Source organism: Typha angustifolia, chromosome 13 (assembly GCF_048772165.1).
Source record: "Typha angustifolia cultivar Huaian chromosome 13, ASM4877216v1, whole genome shotgun sequence".
Taxonomy (NCBI): Eukaryota; Viridiplantae; Streptophyta; class Magnoliopsida; order Poales; family Typhaceae; genus Typha; species Typha angustifolia.
Window position 1 is genome coordinate 3,613,129 of NC_133251.1, and position 27,839 is coordinate 3,640,967.

At 36.6% G+C, this 27,839-nt stretch overlaps 1 protein-coding gene across 3 annotated transcripts; it reads left to right on the top strand.

The window, feature by feature from the left end:
• LOC140773555 (TATA-binding protein-associated factor BTAF1) lies at positions 1–27,701 on the top strand. Of its 3 annotated transcripts, none has more exons than XM_073116170.1 (29): positions 1–159; positions 3,520–3,685; positions 3,807–3,901; positions 4,776–4,996; positions 5,166–5,223; positions 6,049–6,130; positions 7,506–7,822; positions 9,889–9,997; positions 10,088–10,775; positions 10,951–11,083; positions 11,167–11,235; positions 12,121–12,332; positions 14,161–14,401; positions 14,619–14,792; positions 14,902–15,327; positions 15,418–15,855; positions 16,033–16,152; positions 16,231–16,722; positions 17,412–17,950; positions 20,149–20,638; positions 20,792–20,860; positions 22,107–22,211; positions 22,293–22,514; positions 22,594–22,857; positions 22,955–23,004; positions 24,286–24,395; positions 24,458–24,540; positions 26,846–27,058; positions 27,269–27,701. In XM_073116170.1, the coding sequence occupies exons 2-29, from the start codon at positions 3,637–3,639 to the stop codon at positions 27,437–27,439; spliced, it is 6,240 nt and encodes a 2,079-aa protein (XP_072972271.1). In that variant the 5' UTR covers positions 1–159; positions 3,520–3,636; the 3' UTR covers positions 27,440–27,701. The 3 variants fall into 3 exon arrangements, with proteins under 3 accessions (XP_072972271.1, XP_072972272.1, XP_072972273.1); XM_073116171.1 differs by having other exon boundaries at positions 27,272–27,701; XM_073116172.1 differs by lacking the exons at positions 1–159; positions 3,520–3,685; positions 3,807–3,901; positions 4,776–4,996 and having other exon boundaries at positions 5,186–5,223; positions 7,501–7,822.
• Positions 27,702–27,839: the final 138 nt, after the last annotated feature.

A 27,839-nucleotide genomic window follows, 5' to 3' on the forward strand; every position in this document is an offset into this window, starting at 1 on the left:
TAAAGCTTTCGCAAGTCCTTTTTTCTCCCCTCACGTATGAAGATCACGAAACCCTAATCCGTTTCCCTCTCCTCTTCTTTTCTTCGGATCGCGATCTCTCTCGCTCGCTCTCGTCGCCATTGCCGTCCACTCCGCTGCTCCGGTCGTCGAGGCGCCGAGGTGTGTTTTCTTCTCTTCCTATCATTCCTTTGGCCCTCTATGTTTTTTTTTCCCATTGTTGTTCGTTTCTCATCTTCCTCCCGTTTATGGCGATCATGCCACGCTATAGAACGCACGATCATTGATTTTGTTTGTAGAGCAGTTGTTTTACAATCCGAAGGCGAACTATGGCAATTCCTTTTAAGCTAACCTGTTAACTTAACCCATCATCTACCTCCTCACCTCCCCCATCGTTGTCCCCTCTCTCCAATCGATTCGTGCCCTAGCGCCCCTTCGTCTCCTCCTCTCTCTTGACACTCGACAGCAACGAGCTGACGGCGATGCCGGTCTTCCTCTCTCTCTCTCTCTCTCGCACTCTCTCACGCCGTTATTTCTTCTCCCTCTAGTTGTCTTTATTTTCTCGATTTCTTCTCTCAGTTTTTCTCAATTTCTTCTCGGTTTATTCTCTGAATTTTCTTCATCTTATTTCTTCTACCTTCCCTTTCTCAATTTCCGTTTTCAGTTCAGTTTTGTTTTTCAGTTATTATTATTTTTCTTTTTTCCTCCCTTGTTCTCTGAATTTTTTTTCTCTGAAATTGCGAAGATTTTCTTCTCTGGAAATTTCTTCTCCTGTATGTTAAATTGTTGTGGAATGGTTAATAGAACTTCTCTATTTTATTTCAGAGAAGAAAAACTAATTGTATGTTGAATTAGAATGTTAGAATGCTTATTTAAATAGCAACAGTTAGATAGTATAGTGTTACATTAGTAATAGTTAGATTAGTATAGTATACTTTCTTTTTTTGCTATTAAATGCTCGTGTAAATCATAGATATACTGCAATATTGAATGCAATGTCATGTGCAGGTTGTCATTAGAATTCAATTTTTTTTTTGTGCACATGCCGTGCATAGGTTGTCATTAGAATATAATTTTTTTATTTAATTTATTTATTGCCGTATTCTAGATGAATGGTATCATGCTTTTTGAGAATTTGTTGTATCCCTGTATTCGTATCGTATCTGTATCTCATATCAATATCCGTGCTTCATAGTATTCCTGGATTTGTATTGTATCCGTATCCTTTATCCGTATCCGTGCTTCATTGTTAGTAATTAAGTTAGCCTATTTGGCATTTGAAAAGCTTCGAAAAGATTCAGTCATTTAAGACTGATAGCAGACAACTTTTATGGTCTCGGTCATGTATGATTAGTTAGTTCTTAGACCAAGCATGCACTACCAATAGATATTTGATTGGAAGCTTAGGGATCTCCATATGGAAATGTAAGAATTGTTTATTGTAGAATGGTTGATCGATAATTATTACTGTTATGCTAATTTCTTCCTATGTGATATTGAAGATTTGTTCATCTTACATCGTTTAATCGCAAAAAAGCTATAGATTGATCCGCACAGGTTTTTCATTTAATGGTGGATGTTTCCTAAGGGTGAAAATGGATTGGATATAGATTAGATAGTGTTCAACCTATATTCGGATTCATGTTTTAAGTCCAAATACAAATTCAAATACGGATATTGGATGGACAGTAAAATTTAAAACCGTATCCTAGCTAAACGAATACAAATAATTTTCGGATACGCATCAGATAATTTTTGGATATGAATTGGATAATCTTCAGATATGGATTGAAACTTAAATGAGTACATATTGGCTGTTAAACGAATTGTAACCTTTATTTTAGGCACAATCAACACAAAATACTAAGAGTTTTAAAAAAATGTCACCCTTTGCTTATAGGTTATCAGAAGTTCAATATATAGCTGAAATACAAACTATGATGCTTTCAAAAGTGCTGAAACTTTTTTAAGATGGATCAATAATTCCATCTTAGTAAATGCTGAACAAAATCAAGATGGATCAATGGTTCCATCTCAGTAAATACTAAAGAAAGTTAAGATAATTATTTTAATCTCAAGAATCATCAAAGCTTGAAGTCAATTAGCTAATTTATAACTGATGACCTTAGTTATAAACTAGACATTGCTGATATTAAGAGTGAAATCAAGATAATTTAACTTAAAAAATTTATTGTTATAAAAAGCAATTTATCTTTAATCCAATTGAAGCAAGGAATTGTAAGCTGGGTAACTAATAACAAGAAGCATGTCCCATCAATAAAAACCATGTCCAAACATTTTGGGTATGATCATCTAATTTCCCAGAGTAACTAGCCCAAAGCCCTTCAACTACTTCTTTACTCTACTTAAGGTGAACCATAAATATTAGCAGCCTCCTCCACCTTCTGAAGTGTGACATACATTCTTAGTTGCTTTGGCTATATACTAAGTTTCTTAAAATCCACGGGTGAAAGATGCCATATGGCAATCATTATAATTAAGCATATAAAATGCATGTTCCTGCTTTGTAGTTGCAAGCAGACAAGAAGTATCTTATTACTTTTAACAACTTGATCATTAAGAAGTTGCATACTAGATAAATCAAAGTCTATGCCATGAAATCTTAAAAAATAAGAGGTGTTGTGGTGTAATATCTACCTATCATTACTGGCGAGCTTAGTGATGGTGACCTCGAGAAGGGAGGAGGCAGAGCTTGGTGATGCGACGAGGAGTGGAGATGGTAGCGCAGCTTGGTGATGGTGACGGAATAGGAATTGAAGATGGTGATGGCTGATGGAGAGATTTTTTTTTCTTCACTTTTTGGTAGAGGCGGCGGATGAAATGCAATTTGGGGAAAGAGATAGGGAAGATAGGGGTAGGGTTAGTGTTAGTGGTAACATGTTGGGTTGGGTATTTATATGCGGTTGAACGGATAACCCTTATCTAGATTTGAATCTGACATAATAACTATACTCGTATTTGTATTCGGATATTTTCAATAAGTATCCAAATCCGGGTCCATTTTTTTTCCCTAAAAAACTATTCGTGTTCAGATTGGGTGGAATTGTTTTTTCTTTATCTGATCTGATTTGGGTCAGGTAGTGGGTCGTGTCGGACTTAATCCGACCCATTTTCACCCGTAATGTTTCCTCTTAGCACAGTTCTTGGATGAGGTAGATTTTCAATTGATGTTTCCCTTGTTTGCTCTATCTGTCTTCATCTGGTTAATGCTCTAGTGTTTCATGAAGAGATGAAATGGTTGTTTGTTACAAGTGCTTAATGAAATTAATCTCTAGTTAATAAGTTGCTGCTGAAACATTTTCAATTTTTTTTCTTTTTTCCTTGATTTTTTTAGTGAATTCTATTAGTCCAATGATTGGAAACGTTTAATGTAGTAGCCTAACTCTGATTGTGACCATTGGGTTTCAACAATCAGTAGTGGGGATATATCTAAGAAGTGTTTATAAAGTTTTCTTCATTTTTTCAACTTTGTCGTTTCACTTCTCCCCTATTTCCTTGCAGGGCTTCAGATGTCAAAGGAAATAGGTTGACTGGCTATTAAGTTGGTATTCATAAGAAAGATTATTGTGCATTCCCAGAGATTCTTCGGATGAATGATCCTCCTTTGTCACATTCTTTATGGCTCAAAATTCATCTCGTCTGCATCGCTTGCTTACGTTGTTGGACAGTATCCTTTTGAATTTTGGAATATTTATACTTGAAATGGTCCATTATAGCGGTATTGTTTTCATAAATGATAGGCATATTTTATAGTGATATTCGAATTAAGTTACTTTAACAAATTAAAGCTGGTTCAACACAAGAAACGAGATTTGCTGCTGCACGGCAAATTGGAGATATTGCCAAGTCTCATCCTCAGGATTTAAACTCGTTGTTGAAAAAGGTATGCAGTGGGATTAGTTATGGCAGCTTCTAACTGTTCTTGCTTACTACTTTTCACCACTTCAATCCTTTATGCAATATTGTGATCAGAATTGTTTTACAATGCAAATTGATAATCAGTCCAAGCATGCAATCTTCTAAGAGCTACTGCCTTCTGAATGCCTAAGTGTTAGTTTTTACTTTGCTACATGCTCTTTATTTATTGTATTCAGTGCACTGATGTCATACCAAATTGATTATGAGATTCAGGTTCCCTGTCTTGTCAATCTTGTAAGAGCTATTAACTGATACTTTTATGCAAGTCTGTATATTTGTGCATGTTTAAGTACTTCAGTCAGAAAGGAAAGAAGTGCTTGAGTTAATGTGTTGTCCAGTTAGTCGCCCAGCTGCTGCTTACCATTAGGAACCCCTTTGCGGACTGCAAGTACTTTCCTATCTTGTGTCTCATACTCTCATTTAGTCCAGACAGAGTTTGTACCTGCAATTCATCTTAACTACACTTCTTTACTTTCAGTATTGTTCCAAAAGATTCTTCTTTTTGACAAGATGAAATATTGACTTCAAAATTATCACAAAATTCAATTATTTTGCATTATGATCATGTGATTTTTGGTTTTATTTAATGAGTATTCTTATTTCACTATCAACTTTTGCAAGATGACTGAGAAGGTTGGTGTATTTACACATATGTCTATGTCTTGATTTACATGTTTGACTAGGACATTCTACATCAAAATTATTTACATGTTTGACTAGGACATTCTACATCAATATTTTAAGGTGATCATCTTAGGGACTTCTTTTTCAGTAGATAGGCAGAAAACTTTACAGTTCTTGTGTTCTTTTGGTGTTCAATCAATGTTTGCAAATTGTAGGTCTCTCAATATCTTCGCAGTAGGAACTGGGATACAAGGGTTGCTGCAGCACATGCGGTTGGTGCAATAGCTGAGAATGTCAAGCACACATCACTGAAGGATCTATCTGCATCTTTGGAAGCAGAGATAGTGGAGACTGAATTTTATGATGTGGCAAAGGACATAGAAACGGCATGGTCAAAGTTTGATCCTAATATTGCTGAAGGGCTGACTTTTAGAAGGTTAACTCTGGAAATAAATATTGGTTATATCTTGTGTTCTTGTGGCCATTAATTTTCTTGGACTTTGCAAACTTTTGGTTTTCGCCACTGATGTCTGGTATTATGTCATTGCATTAATTAGCCATGTATTGAATTATTTTAAGATTGATTTCTTTTGTTTTTATTGCAGTTTCGAAATTAATAGAGTGTTGGATTTTGGTTCTCCTTTGTTGGCATCAGGAGGACAGGTAATGGTGTTTCTTATATTATTATAATGGTTTTAATTCCATTTTCAGTTAATATGCCAATACAACGTTTGCGGAGGGCATGTTATATTCAACCTTACCCTAACTTGGAAGAGAGGGCTATCATATAAGTGAGACCTTTGTGTAAACCCACCTTGCCCTCTTGGTTGACCCTGTTAGGCTGGTACAAGTTTGTTTGAACTGATCTGATAATAGTACACTAAAGAATTTTTTTTTTTGTTTTATGAACTTTAGGGTGGGGGGGGGGGGGGGGCGGCTGTTCTTCAGTTTTTTCCACCTGTTTTCAGCCCCTACTTCCTGTAGTTACCCTCAAAATGGACTGCGTGAACCTTGGGCATTAATTAAACTATAGCACATATTTTTGGTAAATGCAATTCTGTGTGTACTATCCTAGGTATATCTTACATTTCATTGGTTATCTAACTATGTGTCATTTCTAATGTAGGAGGGAGCTTTTTCCACCTGTTTGTTTTCTCTGACCCCTTTAAGCCCCTACTTCCTGTAGTTCCCCTTAAAATGCACATCTAAACTGCTTCGACCTTAAGCATTAATTAAACTATAACACATGTTTTTGGTAAATGCAATATATCATACATTTCATTGGCTATCTACCTATGTGTCATTTCTAATGTAGGAGGGAGCTGTTAATTAACTTATAGCACATGCTTTCTGTAAAATGCAATTTTGTGCACTATCCGAGGTATATCATAAATTTTATTGGTTATCTACCTGTGTGTTATTCTAATGTAGGAGGGAGCTGTTACTAAACTTACGCTGATAAGAGTTTCTATCCATTTTGACTGACAGGAGTATGACGTTGCAAGTGACAGTAGTAAAAGTCCGGCAGAGCGTCTAGCTCGTCAGAAGCAAAACCTTCGTCGACGTTTGGGTTAGATCATCTTTCTTTTCCTTCCATCTGTCGATTTAAAAGTGTAATATCACTGTTCTAAATTGAATGTTTGATAGTTTGCAATTGTTTATAAATGACTATTTCATGTATGTGACGTTTGCGTTTTATGACATTCATTATTATCTATCATAGGTTTGACCTTATTTTGTTAACTCCTACATTTTGATCATGGACCCCTTCGATCATTTATTGCCTTTTGCTGATTACTTAGAAGTACTATTTTGATAGACAAGTCTTTTTCGATCTGAATTTTGAAAAGAATATGAAATGTTTTTTCTGAAGATTCATTCTCCAAGGTCAAGCTTGCATTTGTTTCTTACATTGATTGGATTGAAAGAGTCCGCTTATGGTGTTGGTTGGTTGATTGGTTATGATCTTTCCTTTGAGAAGGACTAAGTACTTACATGACAGGGAATAGAGAAAAACCTATCAATATGAGAAATATAAAGCAGTACAAGTTTGAAAGAGGATATTAATAATGAGAGGATATTTGCATCCTACTTGAGACATTGTTGAGATTAAATTATAGAGGGCCTATCAATGCCAAGTCAGTTACTTGTGCTGATGACATCTGATGTTACCAAAAGGGGCAAATTTCCAGTTAAATATGGAATGAGCTGGTTGATAAAATGAGGTGGCTGCAGCACAGGCATTTTGTTTACAACAATATTTTTAAGTAAAGTAGCCATTAGATCTTGCAATCAAGCAACATGAATTAGTGAGAATCATTCTATTGGCACAGATCCTCTCCTCTCTCCTTGCTCAATATAAGAGAAATGTATCAATGGAAGTTGATAGAATCAAAAGGAAAAGAGGGACAAAAGTATTACTTAGTAGCGCAGAATAGCTTTATTTCCCGAGAATGTAAATCAATAAAATTATTACGTAGTTTACCAATAATTGGATTGGAGTCTTCTGTTATTGTGAACAGTTTGTTGTTGTCAGGTCACATCGACCATTTCCTAAATAAATGGAATTAATGTAGAGCACTTGAGGTTCTGTCCGAAAGCCATTACCGCGGTAAACCCATCTTCTAAATAATGCATTCCTAGGTAACATATCTCTATCTGGGAAAATCTATTTACGCAGCTTTCTTTTCTGCCATGAATTTAAATGATGTGCTTGTCAGAGTTAGTTTGTTTGAGTTGAAATGCTAATGATAAATTTGATTTTCTATGTTCGTATGGTCCTTAAATTATAATCATTACGAACACTGGTCTGAATTATATCCAGCTGATGCTATAGTTGGTACACTCTTCAATGTGATATCCCTCATGGTCCTAATCTCTCCTATATCTTAGGAAACTGTTGTGGCTCATGCATATGATATATCTTCTGTTACATTCTAGTGCAGGATTAGATGTTTGTGAGCAGTTTATGGATGTCAATGATGTGATCAAGGACGAGGATCTTCTGGCACATAAAGGTCACTGGGGTGTGAATGGACAGAACAATGGCTTTTATGCATCCCAATCTGCACAGAATATTCAGCAACTCGTTTCTAGCATGGTTTCTACTTTTCGACCTAAGAGATTAAGCGCACGGGAATTGAATCTTCTTAAGCGGAAAGCAAAAGTTAATGCCAAGGACCATACCAAATCCTTGCTCGAGGATGATGAGCTAGAGGTGCAGAATTCAGCAGTACCTAATGATCAAGTAGGAACAAATAAAGTAAGTGGATCATTTTCTGTTCATGTTGTTGAGAAATTTCTAATTCTGGATGTCAACTCTCTCTGTTGATGTGATCACATTTACAACTTTCTTAACATATGTTTGGTTTTCATTTTAAAAAGTTAACAATCATGCTTATTTTCATTAAGTAATCTCATATTCATTCATGATTCATTAGCTTCTGAAAAGATGCAATTTCTATCTCCTTAGCATACCGGGAATTGAGTTCATGGTTTTCTCATGTCATACTGATAAGGTTGCTTTTAAGACTTGAAGAGTATTTATTGCGAAGATAACCTTGCTCTCTCTCCATTCTTGTCAGTTTGGATTTTATGCCACATTTCCAATTCTTATCATTTTGATAAATTCTGTTAATTATTCTTGCATTTTAGTAACTAGCAACTTAGTAATATCGGCATTCTTTTATGAAGTTTTAGTTTTTATTAATGATAAGTCGTAGCCTTGTAGGTACTTGCTTGGATATGTACTATTACAGTTTGGGAAACCATACACTTCTTTAAATAGAATACAAGAGAACTTGCATACAAACACCTATATTAAGGGAATCTGTTAGTCTGAACCCTACATTTTCATGCTTACAATTTGTGCATTGCCTTTTCTATGAAATGAGCAAAAAATGTGGTGTTATTAGGTTTTCCATAAGAAGCTAACCATTAGTCTAATGTAATTACACTACTGAAATAACCATTCGGAAGTAACAGAGTATTCTTTTTTCCTTTTCTATGAAATGAGCAAAAAACGTGGTGTTATTAGGTTTTCCATAAGAAGCTAACCATTATTCTAATGTAATTACACTACTGAAATAACCAATTTCGGAAGTAACAGAGTATTCTTTTTTCCTTTTCTATGAAATGAGCAAAAAACGTGGGGTTATTAGGTTTTCCATAAGAAGCTAACCATTATTCTAATGTAATTACACTACTGAAATAACCATTTGGAAGTAACAGAGTATTTTTTTTTTCTTATTCCATCCAGTCAACAATGTGAGGCTTAATGTATCATAGGTATTTTTACTCATTTATTTGCATATCTACTTATCTTTGAATCTTATCTAACAGATGTATCCATAATCCATGAATTTTTCCTTAGTATTTATGCATAGGTGTATATCTCCTGCTTTTCCTTGCGTATTACATCCTCTTCTGTTGGATTTGTTTTACAGGCCGTCGGTGATGTGCCGGCCGTCCCTTACAATATCAGTTTCTCCACAGTCCACTCTATAGATTTAGTCTTATTTAGCATTGGGTAGATGGGAGAATGCAATATCTATTGAGGTTTACGTAATCTGGTGGAAATATGCCTTAATTGATTCAGATGCACATCTTCAATTATTCATTTATTAGAGATTGAAGAACTTAACAAGAAATAGGAAAGCTGCAGCGATTTCTTTGGTTCCATGAAGCTTATTTGCACTGTTCTCTCCCTCCTTTTCTATTCCACATTCTTCTATAATCCTTTGTTTTCATCCCTTTAGGTTTCCAACTTTGAAATAGATCAAATGATCTACATGAAAGTAATTCAACTATAGTTGGGGGATTTTACGGTACGAAACTATTTTGATTTTGGAGTCTGAACCTGGAAATATGACCTATTGGCTTAATCAATCGACTAGGTAAACTTTGATCCAAGCGAGCCAATTGGACTACAATTAAGTTCTTTTGAGCCAATTGGATCAAGATTGGTTTCAAATTTTCAATTTAATCCAAAGATCTTTTGAGTACATATTGTGGACTCTAAATGAGGAATAAAGCTAGTTTAAGTAATATATTCCTAGGAGGTTCCTTGAGTAAGAGAAAATCTTGACTCAGGAGGTAATAAGCATAAAATTATTTGTTTTAGTTCAATATTTGTTACAATATAATGTTTAGCTAATTCCATGCGTCTAACTATAAACTTGCCCTCTTTAATTTTTCAAAGCTTATAAATCTGGGTTGTTTTGAACACCAGTTACATTAGATAACCATCCTATCTGGAGTTATACAACTTCCCCGCAGACTCTTTTATTGACAACTAATCTACACAATTCTATTGTGCATGCTTTGCAGGATTTGGCAGATGCAATCACAGATGAAGACAACTCCGAGTATGATGATAATGGGAGATGGCCTTTTCGACAATTTGTCGAGCAGCTTATTCATGATATGTTTGATCCCCGTAAGTTTTTGTTTTTCTTTTTCTGATCGTATTTATCGGTGCTTCATCTTGTTAGGTTACTTGATCACTTGCCCTTTTGTGGACTTACAGTTTGGGAAGTGCGCCATGGTGCTATTATGGCATTAAGGGAAATACTAACCCATCAAGGTGCCTGTGCTGGTGTATATTTTCCTAGCCGGTGCTCTGAAAGGCCTTGTTCTGTTGATCTTGAGGATAAAAATTATTCAAGTTCACTAAAAAGGTCCCGAGAAATTGATCTAAACAAACAATTTGCAATGGAAGAGATTGAGAGAGACACAAAGAGACATAAGAGTGTTGATGAGCCAAATACTTTTGAAAGTGGAGATAATTACTTAGACAAGGAGCTCGCGAATGGTGCTTATTCTAATGCAGCGGCTTCTCTCACAGGAGAAATTTCTCCATTTCCTAATGGTGACTCTGATATTGGTCATGTAAAAGTGGAACCTGATTTATGTACTGATGGTTCTAGGCCTCTGTGCAAAATTGAGGACACATCAGTGAATGCTTTTTCTGAACAATGCAGTTCAATTTCCAGGCCTACTGATGGTTCTAGGCCTCTGTGCAAAATTGAGGACACATCAGTGAAAGCTATTTCTGAACAATGTAGTTCAATTTCAAGGTCGAGCTTTCTTGCAAATCTTTCTCAAAACTCCGATCTTATGAAGCTGATAAAGTTGGGCAGGGTTTCATCATTCAAGAATTGGGAATTTCTTCAAGATTGTGCTATTCGATTTATCTGCGTACTCTCTTTAGACCGGTATGTATGTAGTAAGGTCAGAATTGGTTTACACCAGAGTTTTACTATTTTAGCACTATCCCGACATTATGCACTTCCATTCTTGGTTTGCTGTTCCTTTTGCCATCTTATTGCTCCTGCTATTTGCTTAATTAATAGTTACACCTTGTATTCAAATATTTTTCCATTCTTCCAGTTTTGGCGATTATGTATCTGATCAAGTTGTTGCCCCTGTTCGTGAAACTTGTGCTCAAGCTCTTGGTGCTTTGCTGAAGTATATGCATCCTTCTTTAGTTCATGAAACACTGAATGTCTTGCTGCAAATGCAGGTATATGCTATTTCAAATTCATTCATGGCCTGCTGGAGTTCTGAGATGCATTTCTGCTAATCATCTCTCTTTTTTTTCTGCAGTGCAGGCAAGAATGGGAAGTTCGACATGGTAGCCTTCTTGGGATAAAGTACTTAGTAGCAGTTCGACCGGTAAGTGTCAGACTTCTTATCTTGTTATATAAACTGAAATGTGTTAGGAATTATCAACCATGTGGACTAACTAAACATGTTTTGGATAGTGTTTTTTTATAAGAACACCCTTGAAAGAAGATACTGCTTTAGGTTAATTTGTTGCCACTCCATTATATAAGTTGAGATTTTGTAAAAGATGAAGAAGGTTTGAACAAAAGAATTGGTAATGTTTTTATGTGTCATCCATTTAAAGAAGTTGCTTTAGCTGGAGGCAACAATGGGCTGCATTAGGTTTCTTAAGCATTCAGGGTTCTAGCCTGAAGGGTGTAAGTTTCATATATACTCTATCTTTTGTCTGGAAATGGTACCTTAAACTGGTATGACAACTATTTACGTATGGAGTTTGGCTTGACATAAGAAAGATTGGGTTTGGGACAAGCCTCCACTGGCTCTTTGTCGGGGATGATTGCCATCTCATTCTGTGACAAATCAAACATATATTGTTGATTCTTTGGCCATATCATGATTGATGGCTAAAAATGTATTCTTGGTGCTTTTTTTATTTGCATTTTGGACTAAAACACATATGAGATAGAGACTGAATGTTGAACATACTATTTTATTTGTTTCATATTCTTTTCAATAGACAACTTATTTTCTTATGTCTTCTTATTAAGTGTAAATTATATGCTTTCTGTCTCTTCCTGCTTCTTATTTGGCTTACTTCTGAGTAATCTACATAAGTGAAACAACAAAAGATGATCAAAATTTTTTTGTATGATGGTGCGGTAGAACTTGTTATTGTTTCAATTTTCTTTCTTTCTTTCAAATTAATTCAAAAATTCATGACTTGCTTGCTCTTCCATTATGCTAATCTTATTTTGTATTTTCCCCTCACACCAGGAAATGCTTCAGGATTTGCTTACTTATATCCTGCCTGCTTGTAAAGCTGGGCTTGAGGATCCAGATGATGATGTCCGAGCAGTTGCTGCTGAGGCATTGATACCTGCTGCTGCAACCATAGTCTCTCTGAATGACCATATGTTGCATCCTATTGTTATGTTGCTTTGGGATATTTTGCTTGACCTGGATGACTTGAGCCCGTCCACAAGCAGGTATTTCTCATCCATTTCGGTTGTTGTGAGAATGTAAATACAGTGGAGAATACTCTTATAATCAGCCCGTCCTTTTTCTGCCATTAAGTTTCCTATTGCAAAGTTCATAGCAGAACTAGTTTTACAATAAGATTGACAAATATCTTTCCATTCCAAGTAGTACTAAAGAGTATCTCTTTATTTTTCTATTTTTATTTTCTGAATTTGAAAGTGGAGATAAAAATCATTACTTGTTTCTGAAAAAGAAGATTTTTTCTCTTATTTTAACTTTTTCTAGGTTAATTTGCAAAAGAAAAAAGATTATCAGAAGTTCAGTACTTGCTTCATACCTTAATTCTGACTAACAATGGATTTTGGGAAGTATGCTTTTCCTCTTACCAGAATATTGGACTAAAAAATAGATAGACAAACAGAACTGATGATAAAAAACTTGAAATACCTCAATTTTTGTGAGCTGTTTAGCGCTTATGCTAGCAGCTTGCGACAGAAAACCACAGTAGTGGACATATATGAAGATTACTAGGGCAAATCACCATCCACCCTCCTACCTCTACCTTTTGCAACTCTGCAGATTGCTATTCCATATCCACCCTCCTAGCTCTACTTTTACACTCCATGTCTCTGTCTCTCTTCCTGTTTAACCATGGGTGTATTGACAAGACGTCGGCATGGCGTTCTGTAATGGAGATAATACGAATAATGAAGATTAATGTGTACTTATTCCAGATTTGCTTAACAACTCTCATATTTGCAACAACGGGCAGGAGTCTTGGGAGTAGGCACAAGTATGTTATGTTGCAGTATGTTCTATGGAGTATGTACTTCCAATATTATGTCATGATCCAATATGTTAATAACATATGTCAAAACCTTCAGTATCAGACACTTCATACTTGGCCAACAAAATTGGGACAAATTTCTTATGCAGCTCTAATTGATCTAAACAGCTTCTGACTGGCAAACATAGTAGGGAACGCTAACTTTCTTCTGCTGTCTTTATTTAATCACAAAAAAAAAAAAAAAAAACTAAAGAGTACTTTTGTTAGACTTTTTCTTCTAGAAAGAGCTAGCTGAGCAGGCAATGTTGCCATGGATACATCTGTCACATTACTATTATCTGAATTATAAAACCATTTGGGCCAAAAACTCAAAATAGGTATTTTTGTGTCGGCTGACCCAATAACTTAAAGATGATAATCGAGATTGCTTCCCGAACTGTTTAACTAAAACCAGAAAATATTTAAATAAAATGTTAATATGTATATTTATAAGTAAGCATTTGGATAATATTTCTGCACTTAAGTATATCAGGCTGTATCTAATGATTTGGAGGTGTATTGAAGATTTTCACTTTTCTAAATCTCAAACAGCAGATGTTGCGATGCTATGCCTGTGAGAAATGATGAATTATAGCAATTAAGAGGCATGGATCACATGAGAAGTTAGTCAAACTACATAGAAACATGCAAAAAGTACATAGGGCACAAACATAGTTTTAGCAATCTCTCTCTCTCTCTCTCTCTCTCTCTCTCTCTCTCTCTCTCTCTCTCTCTCTCTCCCTATATTGGCTGTGACAGAGCCATCAAGTAATTCAGGTAATTTTAATAATGATTGTAGACACTTGTCCTGTGTTGCAAATAAAACTATTAGGAGAGTTGCAACGTTCATACTTCATATTAGCAGTAATGGAATTATAATCATTTTACTATATCTCTTTTATTGTTTTTTAACTTTCATTTAGTTTCCATGGCATGTTTTTCAATTTTGTGAAAAATATATTGAATTTAGACTGAATTTTTTTTACTTTGGTTGTGCTTTTCTATTGCAGTGTGATGAACTTGTTGGCGGAATTATATTCCCAGACAGAGATGGTTCCAAAAATGTTGGATACATGGACCTTGGTTGAGAAACAAGAATTCGATCTCAACAAAATATCTCAAGTTGATGAGCAAGAAGACAACACTAAATCTAAGGAGAATCCTTATATATTGGCCACTCTTATTCCCCGACTATGGCCATTCATGAGACATAGTATCACTTCAGTTCGCCATTCTGCAATACGGACTTTAGTAAGTGTTGCTTTTATGTTGTCATCTTAGTAGTCTTCTAATTGGATCTTCGCAAGCTAATATCTAGTTATTTGCAAAGTTGGTGATTAGGCTTGTTCGATGCAATTGTTAATACTTTTTTGATGTTGACACATTTTTTTAACTCTAACCACAGTTTTTCCTTACCTCTATATATAGCTATGCAGCTATTTGACTATAAGACATTAATCTTGTGCAGGAGCGACTCCTTGAAGTTTGTTATGCGAGGAGCTCTGCTGAAACTGTGGCTTCTAAGTTTTGGCCAACTTCTATTGTAGGTGATGCTCTTCGGATTGTGTTTCAGAATCTACTCTTGGAATCGAATGACCAGATTCTTCAATGTTCAGAGAGGGTCTGGAGACTTCTGCTTCAGGTCTGGTGATTGCTCCTGCCTTCTGAACTTTGCTGCTCTAATGAGTGTATGAACGAATGGAATACTTGTTTGTTGAACCATGAATTCTTAATACAATTATTGATTGCAGTGTCCAGAGCAGGAGCTGGAATCTTCTGCAAGATCATATTTTTCTAACTGGATGCAGCTTGCAACTACCCCATATGGCTCCACTTTGGATTCAACGAAAATGTTTTGGCCAGTTGCCCTTCCTCGTAGAAGTCGTTATAGAGCTGCTGCAAAGATGAGAGCTGTGAAGTTGGAACATGATAGTGATAGAGTGTTTTCATTTGATTCTGCGAAAGAAAATGCTTCTTCAGAGCAAATTCTTGATGCTTCCACTATTGTCAGTAAGATAATCGTAGGTGCAGATTCTGAAAAATCTGTTACTCATACACGAGTGATAACTGCAACAGCATTGGGAGTTTTGGCTTCTAAGTTGGGAGAGAGTTCTTGGCAAGTTGTAATTGATCCACTCTGGATTGACCTTATTTCTTTTTCAGGAGTCCAGAGGCAGGTTAGTAGCTGTTCTTTTTTTTTTTCTCCTCTAGGGCTTTTATTATGATGAACTATCTATTTATAAATCTTTTAATCATTATTCTTCCAGGTGGCTTCTATGGTTCTTATAGCTTGGTTCAAAGAATTTAAAAAGAAAGATCCTGCTATAGCTCAAGCCTTGCTTGTTTTCTGGGCCCGTGCAAAACAATGGTTGCTGGATTTGCTTGCATGTGCTGATCCTGCATTTCCTACCAAAGATTCAGTGCTCCCTTATGCAGAGCTTTCAAGAACATACACTAAGATGCGAAATGAAGCCAAGATTTTGTACAATTCAGTTGATTCTTGTGGGTTACTTAAGGACCATACTCCAGGTTTTAACTATAACATGGACTCTCTTAGCGTTGATGAAGCAATTACCTTTACTTCAAGGCTTCCATTACCTGGTGAATTAGATGCTGCTTCAAATATTGGAAAGCACATTTTGGATGATTTAGAATCAGCGAAACAACGACTTCTGTCTACTTCAGGCTACTTAAAATGTGTTCAGGTCCATGGCTATAATATCCCCTATTCCCCTTTCGCATCGTTCCACTCTGAATCTTCTGTTATAGCTTTAGTATTTTGATTTCATAAGCTGAGAGAAGTTCTGTCATGTTTTCCACTTAATCATGCTCATTTATTCTTCATCTTCACATGCATTATCTTACTAAAAATTTTCATGCAGAATAATTTACATATTACAGTCTCGTCATTAGTTGCTGCTGCAGTAGTTTGGATGTCAGAGCTACCTAGCAGGCTTAACCCAGTAATTTTGCCCTTAATGGCTGCTGTCAAAAGAGAGCAGGTCAAATATTATTCTCGTCAACTAGATTCCTTTCCTCCTTTTGAATGTTAAAAGTCATATTTTGGTAATGTCATGCAGGAGGAAATGCTGCAACAGAAGGCTGCAGAAGCGCTTGCTGAGCTTATTTTTAACTGTCTTGGGCGTAAGCCTGGCCCAAATGATAAGTTAATTAAGAATCTTTGCAGCTTGATATGCGCAGATTCCAGTGAGACGCCGCAAGCTGCGGTCATAAATTCTATGGAAGTCATTGAAGAGCAAAATTTGTTATCTTTTGGAAAGTTAGCTAGCAGTAGTAATAAGACGAAGCTTCAAGTGCCCTCTGCCGGTGAAGATAGGTCAAAAGTGGAAGGTTACATAAGCAGGCGTGGATCAGAAATGACGTTGAAACATTTATGTGTGAAGTTTGGGTCTGCATTATTCAGTGAACTTCCAAAGTTGTGGGATTCCCTTACTGAGGTTCTCAAACCTGTAGTTGCTGAGGGTCACGTTCTTACTCATGGCCAGCAAATTCTACAGTTGAGTAGATTATATGAGGATAAGGATCCACAGGCTTTGATAAACAACATCCAGGTTTGTTTTTGTTAGATGCTAATTTCAGCTGAATGATGATTGTGTGGTCATCTAATTTTTGAAAGTATTTTTCAGGAATAAAAAACTATCTTGTTTCCTGAATTGTGAAATTTAATAAATTGATGTGATTAATGTAGAGCTTCGTTTTTTCTTTTGTACTTGTAATTTGTGTGTGGGGATTGGGTTTAAGACAGTTGCATACTGAATTTCTTGTCATTTCCTTGAGTGGTATTGTATATGATTGCCGAAATTGCAAAAAGTTGCTTTATTCCTTTACAATTTTCTTTTGAATTTCTCCGATGCTTTCATTAGTAGTCAACTTGTCATAATGCATTATGTCTGACTAGTTCATTTACAAATTACTCTCATAACTGAGGCCATCTCTTTCTGAACATTTCCAAGGGCTGTGTTACTATATTTTTAATTAACATTATTCTGGTAAGTTATCATTAGAAAATTTAATTGGTTCATTTTAATCTTTTAGATATTTCTATTTTGGTTTGTTTTGCATGAGAGTTTTAACTTTGAAAATTCAGTTTCTGAGAGGAACTTTGCTTGTTAAAGACTTAAAGAACATACAGTTTTATTGTTTGTTAAAGTACAAGAGGTTTTGCTTAAATCTTACCTTTTATTCGTATATACATTTGAAACATTCTTTTTCACCTCTTATGAGATACTTCTATGCCTAGGTGGTCCGGTCAATTGCACCTCTTGTAGATGAGTCATTGAGACATCAATTGCTCACTCTTCTTCCGTGCATTCTTGGGTGTGTACGCCATTCCCATGTTGCTGTTAGACTAGCTGCTTCAAGATGTATCACCTCAATGGCAAAGTCAATGACTGGTACTGTGATGGGAGTTGTGATTGAAAATGCTATTCCTATGTTGTCAGATTCATCATCTGTTCATTCAAGACAAGGAGCTGGAATGCTTGTGAGCTTGCTTGTACAAGGGTTGGGTGTGGAGTTGGTTCCTTATGCTCCTTTACTAGTTGTCCCTCTTCTTAGGTGTATGAGCGACTGTGATCATGCTGTCAGACAGAGTGTAACACATAGTTTTGCTGCCCTTGTACCTCTACTTCCATTAGCCAGAGGAGTCCCTATGCCAGATGAACTAAGCGAACACTTATCTAGAAATACAGAAGATGCACAATTTCTAGAGCAGCTTCTTGACAACTCTCACATTGATGATTACAAGCTATGCATCGATCTCAAAGTTGGACTGAGAAGGTACTTATGATATATGAATTATTTCATTCTAATTAATATTTTTGCTGCTTGTCACTGGTATCAACCTGATCTGCATGAATCAGGAATAATATTATATTGTGCTTATGGTTAGGAGCCTTGAATATATTGTAGACATACTCCAGCAAAATGTGCCAATGAGAGCCATAATAGGCCATTATACATTACATGCAACCCAACATCCATGGATAAGAAACATCTATCTGTTTCTCATGGTGGGCCGGTAAACTTTGTCTTCCTTAATTGTTTAACGGTGTTGAACTGTTGATAATTACTTATGCCAAGTGATATTTGCAGCTAAATTTGTTTGTTTATCTCCCATTTCCCCTTTTTTTTCATCCTTTCCTGTAGGTGCCAATCTTTATACTTTTAGGGAGCTCTAATGTGTTCATTTATATCAACTATTAGTTTCTTTTGTTAACCAATTCTGGGGCATATCTCCGTCGGTGCACTGAGGTTTTTAAAATTACTAAATATTACTTTTATATAACAGATATCTGGAATTTCATATTCGGACATGCAAAGGTCAATGAGATAAGGTTGTAGGAGCAGGTTAAATACAGAACAAGAACAACCACGCTGTTCTATAGTTGTTGGTTCTGTTTTTGAATCCATTTTGCCATTTAGGTGACATCGTGGCTAATGTCCTCCCTAAAAATAGGGTCATTATATCTTCCCTTGCTATATCCTTCCTTTACATAAAGTGGAAAGGAATGAATTTGTTCCAATTTTCATCATCTTGAAGAGCAAATTATTTAGTGTAGTGAATGATTTGTTTGTTTGAGTAACAACACCGTATAACATGACCTATGATATATTAATGTGTTGGGTACAAGGACTATTTACTGCAGCATGACCCCACTACAAGCCATGAATATAATAGATGGAAGTGGACATGGATTGGCAATTTGGCATGGTACACTCCTGGGTCAAAATTGATCTTTATTTGCTCAATTTGTCCTTTTGGCTGGGAACCTTTTTGTGTGCACCTATATAAGCTAGACAGCGATGGATATAGCTTTTATTAGGAAACATCAAGTTACTCATTTGTTTCATTGTCCATAAGACATGGCATGATACCTCCCTAGACTGCATAGGCTATTTATAAATGGTCTCTCTCTTGTTCATTGAGACTAAGATAGGTTCTTCTGTACTAGTTGTACAGGGTCATCTGTGTTTGCGGGTGCAAATGATCCAAAATGGACTTAGCTGAGTTGGGCTCATTTAGGTTTGAAATTAGTAGCAGACAAGCTTTAGCTCTGCTCTAGCTAGAGTTGGGCTAGTTAAGCAGGCTTAAGCTTAGCTTGTTCTAATTTTTGACCTGCTTGCTCCTGGCTTTGTTCAAAAAACTTAGTTGGTTATTCGATCAATATGGATTAAACCGATCAGTGAGCACATAATTTCTCGATTGCTGCTTGAAATAAGGGTTGAAAGGACTGACTGAAGAAAAGCAAAGCTTATAAAGAAAAGCAAAGCTTATAGGGTTCCATTACTAAATATGCATGCCTAGTCCTGCTTTAAATGTCATACTCTCTGTTAATAGGGTTATTGTGGATCTCATACAATCTGCAAAAGCACAGATGGTGTTTTCTCAATATAATCGCTTCCAGATATATTCTTTGGATTATCTGGTGTTTATCTTTTAGTTCTTCCTTTTGATGTGTTGGCTAAAAACCTGCCACCCACAGCTGTAGTTTCTTTATTTTTTTAGAACATTTGATTTTCTGTTCTTTTCTTGTGGGACTCGTTATTTTTAGTATTCCATGCTATATTCTTCTTCTCTGCTTGAAATTGATGAAGTACAGATTTGGGTGGTTGGTTGCTGGGTTCTCAGATCTCAGATAATCTCGATTTGAGGAAATGTTTATGGGGGTAGAAGTGATCAGGAAATCCTGGTTCCAAAATCATGATAAAATTAGTAGTTCATTCTTCCATTTCATTTCATTTACTTTGGCATGTCACGATAGAGTATGCCCTTGTTAATCATTTGTGCTCTTACCGTTTAGTAAATTAGGTAATCATGATTGTTCTTCATAAAAGTACACATAGGATCGTGTGATGATACTACAAGATATGCTTGTCTTTGTGGTTTTATTTTCAAATTTATCTTGGCGGACCTTAGTTGATCCTTGTTAGATTTTTAGTTTGGCTTCTGTAACAATTTTTGTTTGTCAACATAGGTACCAGCAAGAAGGAATCAACTGGTTAGCTTTCTTGAGACGATTCAAGCTGCATGGAATTTTATGTGATGACATGGGGCTTGGTAAAACACTTCAGGCATCTGCTATTGTAGCAACCGATATTGCAGAGCGGCGTAGTCATGGCGTGGATAAAGATCCTCAGTCATTGATCATCTGCCCTTCCACATTAGTGGGACATTGGGCATATGAAATTGAAAAATATATAGACAGTTCTGTGATGACTACGCTTCAATATGTTGGTTCTGCCCAAGAGAGGATGTTACTTCGTAATCAATTTGATATGTGCAATGTCATTATAACATCATATGATATTGTTCGTAAGGATATTGATTATCTTGGCAAGCTCTCTTGGAACTACTGTATTTTAGATGAAGGGCATATCATTAAAAATTCGAAATCTAAAATAACTTGTGCAGTGAAGCAGTTGAAAGCTGAACATCGCCTTATCTTGAGTGGCACGCCTATTCAGGTTGATATTAATCCTGATAACATATTTTCTTTTATTTATAGTTCTCTGATAGCTGTTGTGTATCATATCTGTCTAAAATTTGGATGAGATATATTTCCCGCAACAATCATTAACTGTCAACATGGCTGTGATATATTTTGACTTTAATTGCAGAATAATGTCTTGGAGCTGTGGTCTCTTTTTGATTTCTTAATGCCTGGATTTCTTGGAACCGAGAGACAAGTATGTCCTGCTTTCAGAATACATATTTTATATTTTGTCTTTCAGTTTGATTATTTGACTGCATCAATCATAAGTTGCCTTGCTGATTATTCATTTTTACTGGAGCTTTGGAGTCTAGATTTTTGAGATGCCTTGCTATGTGGGTTTTTCATCTATTCCATGTACAGTCACAATATTATACATTGATTCTTCTATTTAACAATAGTTGCTTCTTGGCATGTGTTTACTCACTTAGCTGACACCAAATAGTTGGGACTAGCGGCTTGTCATTGTTCTTCTATATTGTGTACTTCTATTTGCTGCCTTTCATTATTTGGATGCCATTTCTCTTTATTTGCATCATGGAGGATTTATTGACTTCAGTGATGCATCAGGCTCAGTACAGTAGAGAGATAATTACTGGTGCACTTTATCTGAGAAAAAAGGCGGTGTATCATTTTAAATGTTATAATATATAGAATTTAGATAACTGAGCATATGGTAGACTATTTTAGTGAAGTTAGGGAGAAAATGTATGAATAGTTGATCTCGAGATTGTCAATATGTTCGAAGAGCTGCTGTATCCTGCACAAAGGAGAAGCAGGAAACTGCAGGGAGCATTGCCATTGAAGAAGATATGGTTATTCAAAGTAGACAATAATGCTTTTATTAAGCTATGGTGTAGATGAGACTGCCTAGAAAGATGTCTTCATGTCACTAAAGAAAATAAATCATGAAGAATGTCTAAACTTAAAAGAGTTTTGTCTATTCTAAGTCCGCCAAATTTTTTTATAACATGTCTAATTTGCTTTGAAACTCAAATATGCGGCTAGGTGAGTCTTACAACGTCGGCAAAATCATTGAACTGGGCATTGACTACCAATTGTAAGTCGCTGAACTGAAAAATGACTTATACTTGGTAAACGCCGTCCGATTCAGTGATTTTGTTAATGGGTCAGAAACTCTCTATACTTAAAGGCTGGCTGCATGGTGCCACCAGATGATAATATGATGAGGAAAAAACTGAGTATTTCTGTCTTAGTGAGTTACTATAGAAACTATTATAGTAAATCTGATTGATCATTTATCGACAGAGATCATGGGGAATTGGGAACTTACAGCATTGCTTTTGTTGGTATAGTGAGAAATATTATCTAGCAATAGATGTTTTATAGTTGTCTGTCTGGATGGTCTTACTTGAGAATATATTTTGAATTTGTTTGTAGCATACGCTTGCATGATCTTAACTTTTGGGTATCTCCTGCAGTTTCAAGCCGCATATGGAAAACCACTGCAAGCCGCTAAGGATTCAAAATGTTCAGCTAAGGATGCTGAAGCTGGGGCTCTTGCTATGGAAGCTTTGCATAAGCAGGTCAGTATCAAATTCTTATAAATTATAACTGTACGTATAACAATTTTATCTTGATATTGTTCCAATTTTTATATATTGCAGGTCATGCCATTCCTCCTTCGAAGAACCAAAGATGAAGTTTTATCTGATCTTCCAGAGAAAATCATTCAGGATAGATACTGTGACCTTAGTCCGTTGCAACTTAAACTTTATGAACAATTCTCTTATTCAGATGCAAAAGAGAAGATATCTACCCTTGTGAAAGAACATGAAGTAGCAGAAGAATCTAATTCTGCACCTAAAGCTACTCGTCATGTATTCCAGGTTCTGTTGCTGAATCACCATTTCTTTTAATCCATTTTACTGGTATTACTGACTCACTATTTTTTGTTTTCAAATACAGGCGTTGCAATATATATTAAAACTTTGCAGTCATCCATTGCTTGTCATTGGTGACAAACCCCCTGATTCTCTTCAGAATCTTCTATCCGAAATTGTCCCAGGCTGTACGGACTATCTTAGAGAGCTTCATGAGATATACCATTCTCCTAAACTGGTTGCTCTCCAAGAAATTCTTCAAGAGTGTGGAATTGGATGTGATAATTCAAGTTCAGAAGGTGTTGTGGCTGTAGGGCAACATCGAGTTTTGATTTTTGCACAACATAAGGTACAATATCTTCTCTAATTGTTTTCTGGATCTTATGATTTCTTTGGCTCCTACTTATTTCTCTTTATATCTTTGTAATGGATCACATTTTCTGCAGGCTTTTCTCGATGTTATTGAAAGAGATCTGTTCCAATCTAAGATGAAGAGGTTAGTCCTTTAACACTTGCTACATCGTTTTTCCTTCCTCTTCCTACCCATTTATCCGAAAGTCATTTTTATGTGATTCAGCATTAGAGGCAGCACAAAATTTGTGTGGTAAATAATAGTTGAAGTCACTTTGGCAACTCTTGAATTTGATTTATACATATCCATGGATGTATTGATGTTCTCAAGCTTGATATTCTTCCTTTACATGATGATCCTTTTAAATTTGTGGACAATCCTTCCGGACAACGAAACAATAACAGAAAATGTAACTGTTAAACTTCATATTTCATCTTAGATCAGCTAGGAGGATTGTGGACCCTAGTTATTTGTAATGAATTATTTGAGGAGTCATCTTAAGTTTGGAGAGTATTATCTTCATATTAGCACAATTTCTAAACTAGATTACAGTTGGAAGTAGTAACTGTGATAATATACTAGGGCCATTACGGTAAGCAAGAAAATATTTTCATCTTTAGTTCAGATGTGAGAGGAAAGAACTAGAACAACCATATGAAGTTGTGTTCTATAATTGGGGCAGTGAATTATTTCCAAATGGAGAAAACTTTTAATAAATGCAATATGAAAACTTGTGACAAAAGTAGAGTAAGAAACAACAGGATATTGAAATGCAAACCATGACATGAAAGATATCTTCAAATTCGTGAGTTAAGCTAAAACATGGCAAAACTTATGCTAAAAACCAGAATAGCATTTCATCTCAATCTATTTGATACCTGGAGTCATGGTTTTGATTTTCTTCCCTTCCACTATATGGTTTAAGAGCATGGGAAGCAAGTGACGAAGTGCATAAACTACACGGTTGTTGGTTCATGACCTGAAATTTATGGAATAAATTTAATAGTCTAAGATGCATGATGTTGTGTGCTTGTGTTACCACCTGTTTGTTTTCCTTGTTTGAACTCGACAACTGCATGATTGCTTGAAGAAATGTTCCTGGAAATTCTTGGTCCCAGCGGGCCATTTATATCTATATGCATCAGGATCCCAATTTGGATCTCTCAGTTTGAGAAATAAGAGGATAAAGTTTAGGTGGCAATCAGCATGTGTTGGGCTGTTCAAAATAGAATTTGGTTATGTAGATGCAAGCACATAAATTTAGTCATTGTTGAGCTATCTTTTACTATTCACATGGGTTGTAGAGGACAGATTTTTCTTTCGTTTCTTTTTTTGGTTTCCTATGCTTTGGGTTGGCCAACTTTGTCCTCAGTGGTTCATCATATCATGTTTTACCTAACAATAGGATGTTCTAACGTATTGCAGTGTGACGTACTTGCGGCTAGATGGCTCTGTTGAACCAGAGAAGAGATTTGAAATTGTCAAGGCATTCAATTCAGATCCGACTATTGATGCACTGCTGCTTACAACGCACGGTACAGTTAGATTATCTTTAGATGTTTAATGCTTTCAGATCCCTGATTATTTATTACTGCAGTTGGTGGACTTGGCTTGAATCTGACATCAGCTGATACGTTGGTCTTTATGGAACATGATTGGAACCCAATGAGGGACCTCCAGGTTAGTTTCACATGGTCTGTGGTGCTGAGAAATGGTCATATACACAGTATCTGTTATGTTGTTTTCTTAGATAACATTGACCACCACAACAACACCACCTCTAGTCCCAACTATTTGGAATTGGCTATATAGATCAATTTCCTCTACTCATTTCTATTTAGTGCAAAGATTTGCATCACATCAAGCGCTTCATGGTGTGCATATATTGATGCATTATATGTATATGCATAGCTGGAGTAGAAACTTAATTGTTAAAAGCTTGAAAAAAGTAATGAGACAATTTGATATTCGATGCTCCTCAGGATTTGCAAAATGCTTCTCAAAATGGAGAGAAAGTTCAATCACCTTTTTTCACCTTGAGATGATCATTGTAAACCTTGATGTGTATTAGATGGTCATGAATGTGTTAAAGCACTAAAAGAAGTTTGAAGTTTTAAGTTTTAATGCACACATGCAACTATCTATTGTCACTTCACTTGTCATTGGGATCTTAAATGATTGAACATGGTTAAAATTTCCTATTCCCAGGTTCGGTCTCCAGAAACTAAAGTTAAAAGGCCTTAGTTATTCCAGTCATTTAGGCCCCATGTAGCTATGCTGGGCTTGCTCTATCCATCACCCTTACTGGCTTACATATAGGGTTGTCAAAAAAGCTCGTGGGCTCATGAGGCTCGCAGGCTCGACTCGATAAGAGCTTGGCTCGAGCTTTAAATGAGCTGAGCCAAGCCGGCACTGGCTCACTTAGGCTCAGCTTGATTACGTATATATATATACGATCTCTATAAATAAAAAAGAAATCCTAATCTAACTCTCATCTCTCCAAACTCATTGGTGCATCTCCCCCAACATCCCACACCCCACACCCTCTCTATTGAAACCCCAAACCCTCTTCATCGCCTCACTGGTCACCACCGTGCCCTCACTGGAGCCGCACCGAGCGTCCTCATTGGAGCTGTGGCGGGGAGTAATCGATGCGGTTGAGGATGGTGGTGTGAAGGCTCTGCTCTGGCCACGGCGGAAGCATTTGCGGGGCCGGGGTGCATTCTCTTTTGGCCACCGGCGAGGGCTTCTTCTAACGAGTCTGCGGTAACGACGCCGAAGCCCTCCCTACTCCGTAGCCTCATCGATGCCCGGCCCCAAAACCTCCCTGGTGAGTTGAGCCGTCGAGCCGAGCTCAAGCCTCATCGAGCTAGAGGTGAGCCAAGCCGAGCTCAACTTTTGTAGCTCGAATCGAGCTCGAGCCGAGCTGAGATTTTCTACCTCTCGAGCTGAGCCAAGCTGGGCCTAGCTCGCTCAAGCTCGGTTCATTTACACCCTTACTTACATCTCTAACCTTTTTCAGATTTGATTTGCCCGATGATTGGATTCCTCTTTCGTTAAGTTACTTGCTCTTTGTTGTTGTATCGTCAACTCTTGTCCTTTGGGGCCTTTCCCTCTCTATCTGCTACCACTTGTTGCTCCCTTTGAAGCCAGTTGACTGCTTCTGCCTTTATCATATACATGGATTGCATCTTCTCTTAGTATTCCTGGGCCTTATGCATTAGGTCACCCATATACATATCACCTGCACACACTTTGTCTGCATACACACACACACACACACACGCACGTGGAGGTGCGGGTGCACACACTGACACACTGTATATGTATGTATGAAAAAAAAAGTTCAGCACTTTTTGAGCCGTTGGTGTTACCTTGAGATTGTAAAATAATTAACCCTAAGGTGGAGAGACGAAATATTATCAAATCCTTTTCACCTCAAGATGGTATTCTTCTTCACAAGGTGTACTCTGATGGCAAAGGTGTTGCAAACTTGAACATTTGGTTGATTGTTGACATAAGGTCTATTTATATTGTCTCTCTCTCTCTCTATGTATATATATATATATATGTAATATGCATGCATGTGTCAGATTCATACAGTTAATCCTGAAGTAACCAACCCAGAAATTCTAACTAAATGGACTCCATTACATTCGACAATTGCTAAAGATACAATAGTTCCTTAAATATCTGTTATATCTTGTCCTTCAAACATAATTGCACATTAAATTTCTCATTGATGGCCTTTACTGTCAAAAGTTGAATGAATGATGCAATCTGAACCTTGAGCAACAGTGCCACAACTTGCAGCATCATTTATATTGCGATCTTTAACATAACTTAGACCAGATTAACTTTGGGATCTAAGTTAAAATCCCAACAATGACTACTTTATTTGAAGGAAAGTTGAGAATTTGGCAAGTGATGATTTGTGCCATAACTGATGTCACCTATGATGTATTGAGTTGTGCCACTATTGCAGGCAATGGACAGAGCACACAGGTTGGGTCAGCGCAAAGTAGTAAATGTTCATCGTCTCATCATGCGTGGCAGTTTAGAAGAAAAAGTCATGAGTCTTCAGAAATTCAAAGTTTCTGTTGCCAATTCTGTCATTAATGCAGATAATGCAAGCCTGAAGACCATGAACACAGATCAATTGCTTGATCTCTTCACTTCTATGCCAACCACCAGAAAGGTAAATCATTCTTTTTATCCCAACTCCCAAGTGTATTTCAGTTTTGATATGCTATATAGGATTAACGAGTTTATGGAACTAAAAGTATCGAGGCCCTTCATAAACATATTCCTAGTTCAAATAAATATCTGGTATTCTCAGTCAAATATCATGTTTTGGTACATAACATACAATCAAGGATCTGACTCTGTTTTTCTCTTAACAATGCAGCAGAATGCTGCCCCAAGCAGCGGGAACAGCAACCTGGATAAGGATCCGAAATCGATGGTAGGTGGGAAGGGATTGAAGGCCATTCTTAGTGGACTCGAGGAGCTCTGGGATCAATCTCAGTATGCTGACGAATACAATCTCAACCATTTCTTGGCAAGGCTTAATGGCTGAGGCTGATCACAAGTGTACAGTGTAAATCAGTCAAGCCGAGATTTTGATGTCACCCTTGATTCATTTTGTTATTTGTATATGATTATGAGATCAAGAGGAAGCCGGCTAACAAAATAGGTGGTCCAAGTCCTTTGTTTGGGAGGGTATGGTTCCCCACTACTTACAGATCCCCAATCAGGATAGGCATTGCAAAATCTGTAAATCTGAGGAGTTGTACATACTTTCGGCTTCTTATAATCAAATACAGCTCCTTTCCTTTCAAGTCTTTTTCTTTAACCCCTCAGGCTTCGTCTTTTTAAGTGCAAAATAGTATACTCTTCGTTCCATTTGATTTAGATAAGAACACAGTAACAAAGAGCTACTAATTATTCATTACCAATTTTAACAAGGATTTCATACC

Excerpts from the sequence above, each read along its gene's own strand:
- LOC140773555 (XM_073116170.1), top strand. The coding sequence starts at position 3,637 with ATGGCTCAAAATTCATCTCGTCTGCATCGCTTGCTTACGTTGTTGGAC. Across the intron at positions 23,005-24,285 it reads TTCCAATCTAAGATGAAGAG|TGTGACGTACTTGCGGCTAG; the intron begins GTTAGTCCTTTA and ends AACGTATTGCAG. Across the intron at positions 27,059-27,268 it reads CTATGCCAACCACCAGAAAG|CAGAATGCTGCCCCAAGCAG; the intron begins GTAAATCATTCT and ends TTAACAATGCAG.